The sequence below is a fragment of the Daphnia magna genome, linkage group LG10 (assembly GCF_020631705.1).
Source record: "Daphnia magna isolate NIES linkage group LG10, ASM2063170v1.1, whole genome shotgun sequence".
Taxonomy (NCBI): Eukaryota; Metazoa; Arthropoda; class Branchiopoda; order Diplostraca; family Daphniidae; genus Daphnia; species Daphnia magna.
The window spans coordinates 333,440-346,346 of NC_059191.1; the positions used below are offsets into that span (position 1 = coordinate 333,440).

Sequence of the window (12,907 nt, forward strand, 5' to 3'; positions counted from 1 at the left end):
ATATTGTGCATGAACCTTCTTATTTTCAAATATTTATTATTTAGTCTTCTTCAGCAGGCTGGGGGGTTGAACGATTTCTTTAAAAAATAACACAGAGAAAGTTCAGAAAAGAATCTATGATCTTCAAGGCAACTAGACTTTCGCAAGTCCTTCCGCAAGAGAAAAGGGGGAGTTGCCTCTGCTTGAATTGGAACAAGGTGGAACGAAGTGCGTCCGTATATAAACGTGAACGGTTACAACCATCTAGTTAGTCGTCCATTTCAGCCGATTTCCAACTCTCTTTGCTTTCTTTCAAGCTATTTACACAATCACAGATTGACCATCATGTCTGCGTTCTACCAATTCTTGGTAACTGAGTAATCCTGTACCGAATCGGCTTTGCCTAATTCTTTTTTATTTCTTTTGACAAATTCTAGATCTTCTTCGGATTGGGTGTTGGGGCTGTAATGGGCAACAATTACAAGGCGCCTTACCATCAACCCAAATACGAGCCAGAGATCCCTGCCTGTTCCAAGAACACGACCAAGAATTGGTGCCTGGAAGATTCCGAATATCCAGCCTATGAAGTCGTTTACGAGCTGGACAAACATTACGAAGCCGTTGTGGCTCTGTACAAGAACGTCGTCGCCGAAACGGCCAACTCGGTCGATACCCTCAGCAAATTGGAACAGGAGACTTACCTTTGCCCCAGCAAAACTTCTTACGTCCAGCCGCTACGTGCAGTCAACACCAAAGGCAAATGGCGTGTCATCATCAACAAAGTCGAATCTTATGGCATCAAATACGATCAACATGCCCGCATTGAAGAATGTGAAGATGATGCTGCTGGAAAGGCCTGCCCATTGGTGCCCACCTGTTACGAATCGAAATGCATGCAAAAAAGCATTTATTACCGTTTCCTCGTCTACGATCCCACCGATTATTATTTCCCATTCGCCATTGAAACTTTCAAATTGCCCGCATCTTGCGCCTGTTTCGTTGGAGCTTTCAAACTCTAGTCTTTTACCATCCTTTTCTATCTTTTCTTTTCTTACTTCTTTTCCAACCAAAGTTCAGTCAAAACGATCCCTGTTATATTTTTTATAAAATATCTCTGCGCTTCACAGTCGACTTAGTGAACAAATGAAAGACTCACGGTGGAGCGCAAAGGTTGGCGGTACCATCAACAACGAAAAACCATCTCAATGAAAGCAGTCCCTTCTCAACACCATGGATTATTTAATAATTGAAGATACTACATGTGCATTTTCTACTAAATGAATTTGCTGTAAAATTGTTTTAGCAGGATTCCTCTGTGCTAGTTCGTAATTTTCCCCAACAGATAATAAATTGGAATTTTTCTTAAATAAATATCATATGAAAAGAATAATTTTAAACCTTTTAATGTGAATTCTAGTTCAGCTAGGTTTAAATGGTATTGAATCTGCCAAATAAGGAGAAGTGTTTTGATTGTATCCCATTTTGACCTAACGATAACTTAAAATCCAGTTTCTATTTAACAGCCACACACTACAATCTTATTTTTTAAAACAAAGTCACCTGTTGTTTGAGAGGGATTATTACGTCTAGATTAATATAATTAACTTTTTACCTTCAATTTTAGTTTTTTTCCGTTTTATTTGACGTTTCAGCTTGCTGATCAGTGCTGTCATCTATTGCAATCGCCAGCTGAAGGTCACGATAGAACAGGAAACCAAACACAAGTCTGGAAAACTAAGGCTTTTGCCATTTAATCACGTAATAAACCTTAACAAGTAGAACAACTTTTACTTTATTTCACAAAATAAACCACTTTTCTTGATTTCCACCGAACCTTACATGACCATTGTGTGTTGTGTCAGCCTAACTGGCTAACTCGGTGAGGGAAGGAAAACTGATCGAGGCCTAACAAGGAGGAAGGGGTCGAAAAGCGGCCATCGCTGTTCAGATTTGACCAATGGCGAAACGCCTTTTGCCCCCACCCTTACTTACTAATTTTGAGACAGAGAAACTACGCAGATAACTTTAGAATGACAGCAAATCCAACGGAAAAGAAATACAAATCATACATAACCGAATTGTTGTTACGATAATTGGAATGAAAATGTCAGTTTTATTTTGGACATCAATACGACTGAACTGAAGGGGTGAAGGCATTGAAAGGCCGCTGAATAGCTTTTCAGACAACACTGTACCTGACGACTGGTCGTTTAAGAATAATGCAAGAGAAAGAACAACACTTTCTTTTCTTCAAAAAAATCAAGATGTTTTCGCCGTCCAATTGCCACCGCAATCTCCATCGTCACCACTAACTTCATAACCACTTCTTGCAACATCATCTTTTCCTTGGGTGTGGAAAGCTGATACATAATGTTACGTTACATGGGTTGAATCAATGTGACCAATCTCTTTGTTTCACCTGTCTGTCGTATGTTTACAAATAGTTAAGCTGCAAAATGGAAATAAATAACAAGATATCCAAGATGGTATAACAAGAGATCCAGAAAGCCTAAAGAAGAGCAAAAAGCTACAAAGAACTGACTGCTTTAATTTTGATAAATTACTCTTTGGGGGGTCTAACAATATAATAACACAATGTCCACATTAAATGTGTTTTCCAAATTTTCCTTCCTTAATACGCTGAAATTATCCACTCTTCTTTATTTAATAACAATCATACTTGCTGTGGAAAAAGCCTTTATTGTTCTAGGCATACAGAGTACTGAGAAATAAAAATGATATTCGCATATGCGATAAGATTTTATTGACCACTCTGATTCGTAAAAGAATAAATAATTTGCATGATAAATGAAAAAGTAGGTTGGATGCCTTAATCAACATTCGCCATACTATGCATAGATCTATTAACCTAGAAGTAACAGAATTAAAGATGGAAAGCTCCGACGACACATCCGCACGAGGCAGGAAGTTTGAATTTCTCAATTGCGAATGGGAAATTTTCCTCATAGGGATTGTAAACCAAAAAGCGATGGAACATGTTCTTCTGGATGCATTTCGAGTCGTAGCACGACTCGACTAAGGGACAATTGGTCCCAACAACAACATCACATTCTTCCACACGAGCAGTTTGGGTGTATTTGATGCCATAAGACTCGACGTTGTTGATGATTGTGCGCCATTTGCCATCGACGTTGATGGCACGAAGAGGACGGATGTAGCCAGTGGAACTCGGGCAAAGGTAAATCTCGTCGTTCAACTTGTCCAGTCCGTCGACAGAGTTTTCCGTGCTGGCCAATTTGTCCTTGTAAAAAGCGAGAACGGCCTGGTAGTGTTCATCTAGAGCTTGTTGAACTTCGTGTCGAGGATATTCAGAGTCTTCGAGACACCAGGATTTGGTTGTGTTTTTAGCGCAATGTGGAATCTCGACGTATTCGTATCTGGGTGGAGCGCCGTACTGTGGAGGACGAGGTTTATAGTTGGGATCAGGAGAAGCGAAAGCTCCAATCGCTAAAACAGCAACAATCTAAGTTGGCAAACAAGAATGAATGAAGGTTTTGACTATAAGAAGTGGAATGGCTTACCAAGAGGTTGATGGACATTGTGGTGTTGACAGTCGAAAGGGGATTCTCTTTGCTGTTTGTTAGTCAGGAAACTACTAATTCAAAACGAGAAATGCGAGTCTTATATACCAAGTCAAGAACTCGGCATCGTATCAAATTCCAGTCGCTTTTTCTTCCAATTGCCTCATCAAAGTCTAGTTGTCCGGATCGAGAAGTGGAGTGAAAGGCAACTTGTTCCAACCAACCTAAACACTTCAGTCCGTCAAAGACAAGTTGCAGTAAATGCGGTTAAATTGGATTGCCGTAACCACTTGTTCTTGTGGTCATCGAATAGTTGCATATAATGGCAACATAGTGGTGCCTGATGAAAACACACAAATAAAAGTGATTCGTCAAATGAGAACAGGGTCATCACACAGGTGAAACCAAAATTGTGGGTTCTGCAAACCGCAAAATGAGCAAACTCTTAATGCTTTCTTGGACAGCACAGATCAGTAGAAAACATGGAACGTCTATATAATGCCCTTCCCTCTGAATAATCGGCATCAGTTGACAGCTGAACATCATCTACACAGCTTTGCAATTTTACTGTGAACAGCACAAACAGGACTGAATATGAAGACTATTATGGTAAGAGTTATCAATTCAAGCAGGTTCCATCTCTAGGAAAGTCTAATAATTATGGAATATTTAGTTCAACACGTTTAGACATTTTACTTACTGTTCATTCCTTCAATTAGTTGTGTTTCGGTGCCGTCTTGTTGGGAGCTCTTGCCGAGGCTGCTGCCGATCCTCAACACTATCCGAAACCAGCGTATCCAGCTCCGTACGGCCAAAAGAGCGAGTACAATTATTGTGATCCTCGCAAAGCACCAAAATGCGCCGAAAAAGGCAATGAAACATTTTGCCTTAAGGACTCTGAATACCCATTAAAAGAAGTTAAGGTTAGTTTTTAAAATGCAATGAAATTTAAGAAATTCGTTTCGTTTAAAGGACCAAGGTCTTGCATTCTTTTCAGTACGCCATCGAGTACGATCCATTGGTGTTGATGAAATACGCTGATGTTGCTGATCAGTCGGCTGATAACTTAGTCGATGGCTTGACATCCTTATCGGAGAACCATTTCGACTACCCTGATTATCACGGCAAGACTTTTGAAAAGAGCAACTGGGTTGGAGACGAAGGATACATCTGCCCCAGCGACGTCCTCTACACCCGTCCCCTTCGTGCAGTGAATACTGACGGTGAATGGCGTGTCATCGTGCAAGATATTGCATGGCCAGGATACACGCAAACCCAACGGATCGAGACTTGTTTGTTCGCTGGAGCATCTTGTCGTACTGTCGCCCCTTGCTATGGCAGCAAATGCCTTCAAAAGTACGTCTATCAGCGGATGCTCTCCTTCAATCCCTGTGATCCTGAGAAGGGCATTTTTGTCGACATCTACCAATTGCCATCGGCTTGCTCCTGCAATGTTCCTCGTAAAGTTTCAATGAATTACAAAATTACGAATGTTTACACTATTCCCTTTCGAGCAAACAGAACTTTATACACTAAATCCAAGTCTATTATTTAATTACAATGTGGGCATAGAATAAAATGGTCCTTACGTCATTTTTCTTCTACATCACTGGTTTTATGAAATGCAGAAAATTTGGTACTTATCTGTAGTCATCAACCTCTAAACGGGAACGGCCGAGAAAAACAGATTGCAGTTGGTGTGCAAAACGGAGCTGTTGTGAGTACATATCACGTTGATACTCTCAAATCCAAAAATGTATGCAAACAGTATGCATCGCCTCACATAGTTATCCTTCGAGGTATCCCAACAACTTTTTAACGATTTTAGGCTTTAGTACAGAATGAGAGATTTCTCCCTGCAATACAAAAATCAAGGTATAGCTTCGGCTTCAAATATTCAAACACATCCAGTCTAAGCTATTGATGGCGACATTCCTTTCCAACGATTGTTAAAATAGATAATCAATAAGTCTCGTTAAGTCGCCAGATCATGAACGAATCCAAGTCAACCGCCGATCATACTTTTTTTTTGGCCATTTTGGGTTCACAATCGTGACAGATAAATCCTGATTGTATAAAATCCATGGCCGTTTCATTCGCCATATCTTTTTTGGAGAAAGGCCATTTAAAGTACACGTTCAATTGTCGTTGTCCAACCAGCTCCACATGCCTCTACCAACGCTTTGTTTTTTCCAACACTGCTCGAAATCAACGTATTTCCCTCTATAATCGAGTTCGTTTCTCAAACAAAATTTAACAGGGCTAACAAGGTAGTAAAACTATTCTCTGGAATAATAAATACCTTTCTATTTCATTTGAAAAAGAACTTTCAGTTGCTCGCATTCACTTTGAAGATGAAAGGAGATGAATAGGTTAAAGACAAATCCACAGAATACAAAAAACGATCCCGGTGTTGGAGAGGATATTGACGGTTGGCATAACCTTTTGTAATTGAAAGCAGTCCCTCTCTTTTAACTTGACGTTTTGGGTATTATCTGAAGGCCGTTATGGGGTCCGAATTTAGACAGGCTGGCAGTGCCTTTATGGGGTAGGTGAAGTCGGGCATGGTCTTTAATCAGGTGGGTTTGTTGTTGATCTTATTAGTCAGCTTATGCCTTGACGGGGATGTGGCAAGAGCAAGCTGATGGAAGCTTGTAGGTGTCGATAAAGACACCCCTGCGCTCATCGCAAGGGTCGAAAGAGAGCATGCGATGAACGGTGTGCTTCTGCAGGCATTTGCTGAAGTGGCAAGGAGCCAAGGTGCGGCAAGCGGCTTCTGGGAACAAGCAAGTCTCTGTCCGCTGGGTCTGCGTGTAGGTGGGCCAGGCGATGTCCTGGACGATGACACGCCATTCACCAGCAGTGTTCTTGGCACGAAGGGGACGAGAATAAGTGACGTCACTGGGACAGATGAAACCTTCACCACCGACCCAGTTGCCCTCGTCGAATTGCTTTCCTTTGTAGAAAGAGTAATCGAATTTCTCCTCTTGTTCTTTGCTGACTCCATCGACCAAATCGTTAGCGGATTGGATCGGCAACGTCAGCGTATTTCTTGAGGACTAAAGGATCGTAGTCGATGGCATACTATTGAAAAGCAATTATAATTTAGTTAAGGCGATTAAGTAGAAGCCAAGAAGAATGAGCAGTACCTTGACTTCGTAGACGGGGTATTCCTCGTCAGTCAGACACCAGTGACCGGTGGAATTTTCAGCGCATTTAGGAGCAGCTTTAGGATCGCAATACTTGGGGTAGGCTGGGTACGTTGAGTGGGATGGGTAAGATGGATCTATAGAAGATGATAGTAAATTGAAAAGTCAGATTTATAAAGTCACTGATTTCCTCGTACAGGATGGTTTGCTGTATGAGGGATATTTTGGCTCAGGATATGCTGGTCTGTGGGCTGGATATTCTGATTTATAAGCTGGCCTATGGTTTCGAAAAACACAAGGAAAATACACAACAGTGTTTGTTACGTATCCAGTATGTGGAACAACAAGGAAATCCCTTTTACCTGTACTGCTCTTCAGCAGTCAAATCTTCAGCCAAGCAACCGGCAGCACAAAACAGCAAAATCGCCTTTTTTGAGAATGACAAGTTTTCATTAATATGCTCTAAAATTTCCTTCCAAAATTGACTAAAATTTTACGTACCAAAACAATAGACATTCTCGATGATGAAATTGCAGACTGGGAAAAGCAATTGGAGTATGTATAAGCGTATTGCTTGAGGACTTCAAGTGTGTTTTTCACCAACTGTTGGGACCTTTTTATAGTAAACTTGTTGGCACGGCTACGCCCTTACGGGGCGGTCTCTAACATTTTTCCGCAGTGGTGAATCTTCAGCCCTACCTACAACAGAAATAACAGACATTTAACTTTCACAAGCTCCACTTAGTAAAGAAAAAGTTCAGTTGGAGGACGCCGTTGCAAAATACCCGGGTATATAAGCTCGTACGATCACAACAGTCTAGCACACCGTCCTCACCAGTCGATTTCTAGCATTTGTTTCACATCCTTCTGCATCGCACCGTAGCTTAACAATGTCTCTTTTCTTCCATTATTTGGTAATTGAATAACCTTCAAACTTACGTGTGATTTTCAACCCAGGCAATTTTTACAATTCAAACATTTGCAGATCTTACTTGGTTTGGGTGTTGCAATGGGCAACAACTACAAGGCACCTTACCATCAACCCAAATACGAACCCAAATATGGGCCAGAGATTCCCGCCTGTTCCAAGAACACCACCAAGAATTGGTGCCTGGAAGATTCCGAATATCCAGCCTATGAAGTCGTTTACGAGCTGGACAAACATTATGAAGCTGTTGTGGCCTTGTACAAGAACGTCGTCGCCGAAACGGCCAACTCGGTCGATACCCTCAGCAAATTGGAACAGGAGACTTACCTTTGCCCCAGCAAAACTTCTTACGTCCAGCCGCTACGTGCAGTCAACACCAAAGGCAAATGGCGTGTCATCATCAACAAAGTCGAATCTTATGGCATCAAATACGATCAACATGCCCGCATTGAAGAATGTGAAGATGATGCTGCTGGAAAGGCCTGCCCATTGGTGCCCACCTGTTACGAGTCGAAATGCCTGCAAAAGAGCATTTACCACCGTTTCCTCGTCTACGATCCTACCGATTATTATTTCCCATTCGCCATTGAAACTTTCAAGTTGCCCGCATCTTGCGCCTGTTTCGTTGGAGCTTTCAAACTGTAAAGACTTATACCTCTCCCAATCTCACGGAGGAGCGCAATCCCAAGACTCACGGTGGAGCACAAAAGTTGGCGGTACCATCAACAACAAAACGAAACATGCAAATGAAAGCAGTCTCTCATCACCATAATACCGTGGCATATTTAAGAATAAAGATCCAAAGTATTTACCTGAAATTTTGCGGTGCTGAATTTCTCTTCTTATAGATACAATAATAGCAGCAAACTGGATCGTTGATTTTTAGTACTTGGTCCGGAAATTGTACAGTTAGTTTGTCGGACCAAATCGATTAACAGGGTGGATTATCACAATGTCATTTGATTCCATTATATCCTGTGCACAGTCCGGATTCCCAGACTGTGACGATTCCGGATTTCCGGACTGTGGCGATTCCGGATTTCATATGGCTAATCGAACTTCTCATACGAATATGATCATCCCTGTAACGTAGCAAAAAAAAAATAATAATTAAGAAGAAAAAGTAGCAAACGTTTCGTCTTACGTAATTCCAGGTTTCAAGGGACACACAAGGAAAAGTTTTAAATGCAGCCACCGCAGTTAAAGCTTTAACTTTTCTTTGAAAAAGTTTGTCAGAATTCCTGCATATCAGACACACAAGTAACAGTTCAACTGGTCGTAAATAGACAATTAAGTAATGGAGTTAATCCCATACATTCCTAGCCATTGTCACAGTGCAGTTAGCCTGGAAAAGATTCTTGTTGACTTCCATTTGCAGTGATTTGGCTAGAGCACATTTTTCTGTAGAAAACTATCTTTCACGTAGACATCAGCTCTTGAAATTAGCGACACCAAATCCATTAGGTTGATTGCTGCTTACTGGTGCATCAACATATTTTAACTCAGCGTAGAAAATTTCCTTAAAACTAGGCAACATGGATAAACAACTGTGTTATAAGACTTACAGTACACTGTGTTTCATGAAACATCCCTTGTTTCCTATTTTCGTGAAATCCAATTATCCAAACAAGAATAGCATCACAATCAGTTGGCAAACTGTCAAAAGTGGCTGCATTGACAAAAAGAACCAAATTTACCATGTAATCAAAACATTTTGATATGTAATAAGCTGAATGCACTAGTGCATTTAACAGCTGAGACATCCCTACCACCTGTTGAACTTTTTGATTTGCAAAAAAACGTTCGGCTGGAACGAACTAGAAATTATGTGAACACGAATGGTGGAGTAAATGACTGCACTAACAACTTTAAGCGATCAAAATTCTGACAGCAAAAGAATAGAATGGGAAAAATATGACAACAGGATGTGAATGGGGCAGAAAACAATTTTTCATCTAGCACAAATGCAAGAAATTACTTAGTTTTTAAAGATGAGGTAAGTAGAAGAAAGGGTTTTTTGGATACTTGAGTGTTTGGTGCTTTGAAGCATTGCAGGAGGAAGGGCTAGGCCATTAGGTTTGAGAATTTTTAACCATAATGATATTTTAACCACCAATAATGACTGTTTTTCTTATTCCACTTTTAATAGACTTTTTCTAAGTAAAATTCAGTCTGAAAAACTATTCCATTGGAATACTAAATCTAGCCTTCAGATTAGGCATCTGACGAATTCAGTTACCTTTGAACTTCTTTGTCCGAGCTTCTCAGTTCTCACATTGAATGTAAAAAAACCCTTCAAGAAAAACGCGACATTGCCAATTTTTATTTCAAATGTCATGTTCCTGATGGAGTAACATAAATACACTTCAGGCTTCAGAGTTCAGACTTCACTTACCACAGCTTTTTTTAAATCAGAACCCAAGTGTAATACTTTGTCATGAAAAATTCAAATACAGGTAACAAAAATAGTACATATTAATTAGATGAATACTTCAGTCAGTACATCACCCAAATTTCCTTATATTACGTCAGGAGACTTTCTGTGGTTGTTCAAAGATGGAAAGCTCCGACGACACATCCGCACGAGCCAGGAAGTTTGAATTTCTCAATTGCGAATGGGAAATTTTCATCATAGGGGTTGAAAACCAAAAAGCGATGGAAGATGTTCTTCTGGATGCATTTCGAATTGTAGCACGAATCAACTAACGGGCAGGTGGTACCAACAACGACATCGCACTCTTCAATTCGAGCAGTTTGGGTGTATTTGATGCCATAAGACTCGACGTTGTTGATGATTGTGCGCCATTTGCCATCGATGTTGATGGCACGAAGAGGACGGATGTAGCCAGTGGAACTCGGGCAAAGGTAAATCTCGTCGTTCAACTTGTCCAGTCCGTCGACAGAGTTTTCCGTGCTGGCCAATTTGTCCTTGCAAAAAGCGAGAACGGCCTGGTAGTGTTCATCTAGAGCTTGTTGAACTTCGTGTCGAGGATATTCAGAGTCTTCGAGACACCAGGATTTGGTTGTGTTTTTAGCGCAATGTGGAATCTCGACGTATTCGTATCTGGGTGGAGCGCCGTACTGTGGAGGACCAGGTTTATAGTTGGGATCAGGAGAAGAGAAAACTCCGATGGCCAACGTAGCAAAGATCTGCATACAGTAAAATGATGTATAGGCGATACTGTAAGTAGAATTGCCTTTTCCTTGTAAGGCACTATAACAAAGAGAACATATGTTCGTTTACTATTACTAATGCTTACCACCAGTTGAATCGACATATTGATGTTGAGAATAAGGTGCAACTAACTGAATTGATACTAGAAGAAGACTGTTTATAAAATGAGACACATACTTGGCTTTATATATGATCATCATAGCAAACAACCGCGGCAAGATGAAGATAGTTTTCCTTGTCAATTGATTGGATAGTTTCCATTACGAAACCGACGTAGTGGTTACACACCAACTTTAGATATTCAAAATGCAACTTTGGACGACAGAGGGCCAGCGATGATGTAACCACTTGAGGTAGCCAAATGATCACTGCGGTTCCTGTTTATTTCAAAAATTCACAGCTTCTTTACGAAGTACCAAGTGAAACTGTTGTTTTTCAAATAATATGTGAACCACCACCAGTGAAACTACCTTTTGGTACAACGCAATGCGAAAGTTTCTCGTTTACTTGGTCATGGATCATTCAACGCACGTGGAAGTACTATAAAATGGCTTCTCTCTTAGCTTATTTGCATCAGTTGGTAGCTGTCAATCAACAAGACAGTTTGATACAGTATCCCTTATTCAGGCAGACACATTTTCTTAAATTTTCAAAATGAAAACAGTTATGGTAAGTTTAAAGCAGTCTTCCTTTCTTTCACATCACAGTTAATAGTTCTTTTCTCATATACTTCCAGCTACTTCTGTGTGCTGTGTTGGCCGGAGCTATTGCAGAGCCAGAAGCTGATCCAAAAGTTTACACGAAACCATCTTACTCGAAGACCAAAGACGATTATTGCCACCCTCGCAAGGCACCGATGTGCTCGAAAAACGGAACATTATCATTCTGCTTGGAAGATACTGAATATCCAGCCAAAAAAGTCAAGGTAAATTTAAATAAAAATCATTCCATCTTATTCAAGTAACTTAAAGTTACGCGTCTTTTCAGTCCACCATCGAGTACGATCCTTTGGCGCTGAAGAAATATGCCGATGTTATTGATCAATCGGCTGATAATTTAGTCGATGGCTTGACGTCCTTATCGGAGGACCATTTCGACTACCCTGATTATAACGGCAAGGCATTCGAAAAGAGCAATTGGGCTGGAGACGAAGGATATATCTGCCCCAGTGACGTCCTTTACACCCATCCCCTTCGTGCAGTGAATACTGACGGAGAATGGCGTGTCATCGTACAAGATATTGCCTGGCCAGGATACACGCAAACCCAACGGATCGAGACTTGTTTGTTCGCTGGAGCATCTTGTCGTACTATCTCTCCTTGCTATGGCAGCAAATGCCTTCAAAAGTACGTCTATCAGCGGATGCTCTCCTTCGATCCCTGTGATCCTGAGAAGGGCATTTTTGTTGACATCTACAAGTTGCCATCGGCTTGTTCATGTCGAGTGTCAAGGAAACTTAAATAAATAGAAATATCCTGTCTACTTGTAACCTAAGTAATCCACAGTGCATCTTCAGGAGCCAAACAACTATAATGTGATTTTATTGAAAGGAGTTGAATAAAATGTACTCAACATCTACTGCCATTAGTTTAATCTTGCCTAGTGCTCAATCAAGTATAAGCTAATGTTGAATTAAATCTGATTTCGGTTGAACCTGAATGAAAAGGTATCGGCTTTCACTACCTCACAATGACACATATTTTCCAGTTGGGGCTGTTCAAGCTTTTCGACTTAAGCTTAGCTAGCTGACGAACAATAACATCTTATATCTATCACAGTGCCTCGAAATGCGATAGTACGAAATAGCTTTACCTATCCAAATTTGTGTAATTATAATTTGGCAAAAAGTAGCGATGCAAAATAACAACGTACGTATTGAATGGGAATTCAGAGTTCGTTGTTTCCGTTGCTTCCTCAGTTTGACAATGTCAGAGTGTTTTAACCTATTCAATAGGAGCACTTAACTTATTCTGCCCACAGTACTACGAACGTGAACAAGGACAACGATGTCCCACTCCTACATCAAGGAAAAGTTGCAGCAGACGAAGATATTTTCCGTCTTACGGCGTTGCCATATGGAACTTAAATCCGGTGCGGCCATTGAAGATTAGATGGATAAATCCTGTGCATTTTT

The 12,907-nt window shown here is 40.7% G+C and overlaps 6 protein-coding genes and 1 pseudogene across 7 annotated transcripts; 4 read left to right on the plus strand and 3 right to left on the minus strand.

Moving 5' to 3' along the window:
• The first annotated feature begins 199 nt into the window (after window positions 1–199).
• Window positions 200–1,366, plus strand: LOC116931762. The gene is made up of 2 exons (XM_032939407.2): window positions 200–348; window positions 417–1,366. Exons 1-2 carry the CDS (start codon window positions 325–327, stop codon window positions 996–998), a joined length of 606 nt encoding a protein of 201 aa, XP_032795298.2. The 5' UTR covers window positions 200–324; the 3' UTR covers window positions 999–1,366.
• A 1,360-nt stretch (window positions 1,367–2,726) lies between these two features.
• LOC116936359 (protein spaetzle) lies at window positions 2,727–3,686 on the minus strand. The gene is made up of 2 exons (XM_045180294.1): window positions 3,522–3,686; window positions 2,727–3,463 (listed from the first exon to the last, which is right to left on the minus strand). The coding sequence occupies exons 1-2, from the start codon at window positions 3,537–3,539 to the stop codon at window positions 2,864–2,866; spliced, it is 618 nt and encodes a 205-aa protein (XP_045036229.1). The 5' UTR covers window positions 3,540–3,686; the 3' UTR covers window positions 2,727–2,863.
• Window positions 3,687–4,040: 354 nt separating this feature from the next.
• LOC123477059 (neurotrophin 1-like) lies at window positions 4,041–5,114 on the plus strand. The gene is made up of 3 exons (XM_045180290.1): window positions 4,041–4,130; window positions 4,241–4,444; window positions 4,519–5,114. Exons 1-3 carry the CDS (start codon window positions 4,116–4,118, stop codon window positions 5,074–5,076), a joined length of 777 nt encoding a protein of 258 aa, XP_045036225.1. The 5' UTR covers window positions 4,041–4,115; the 3' UTR covers window positions 5,077–5,114.
• Window positions 5,115–5,808: 694 nt separating this feature from the next.
• LOC116934344 lies at window positions 5,809–9,052 on the minus strand (annotated as a pseudogene).
• On the plus strand, window positions 7,457–8,416 carry LOC116931761. The gene is made up of 2 exons (XM_045180295.1): window positions 7,457–7,584; window positions 7,656–8,416. Exons 1-2 carry the CDS (start codon window positions 7,561–7,563, stop codon window positions 8,241–8,243), a joined length of 612 nt encoding a protein of 203 aa, XP_045036230.1. The 5' UTR covers window positions 7,457–7,560; the 3' UTR covers window positions 8,244–8,416.
• Window positions 9,053–9,892: 840 nt separating the features above from the next.
• LOC116931757 (protein spaetzle) lies at window positions 9,893–12,806 on the minus strand. Of its 2 annotated transcripts, none has more exons than XM_045180292.1 (3): window positions 12,646–12,806; window positions 10,951–11,150; window positions 9,893–10,812 (listed from the first exon to the last, which is right to left on the minus strand). In XM_045180292.1, exons 2-3 carry the CDS (start codon window positions 10,971–10,973, stop codon window positions 10,149–10,151), a joined length of 687 nt encoding a protein of 228 aa, XP_045036227.1. In that variant the 5' UTR covers window positions 10,974–11,150; window positions 12,646–12,806; the 3' UTR covers window positions 9,893–10,148. The 2 variants fall into 2 exon arrangements, with proteins under 2 accessions (XP_045036227.1, XP_045036228.1); XM_045180293.1 differs by having other exon boundaries at window positions 9,893–10,748; window positions 10,859–11,150; window positions 12,646–12,803.
• On the plus strand, window positions 11,216–12,351 carry LOC116931756 (neurotrophin 1). The gene is made up of 3 exons (XM_032939399.2): window positions 11,216–11,442; window positions 11,510–11,698; window positions 11,761–12,351. The coding sequence occupies exons 1-3, from the start codon at window positions 11,428–11,430 to the stop codon at window positions 12,235–12,237; spliced, it is 681 nt and encodes a 226-aa protein (XP_032795290.2). The 5' UTR covers window positions 11,216–11,427; the 3' UTR covers window positions 12,238–12,351.
• Window positions 12,807–12,907: the final 101 nt, after the last annotated feature.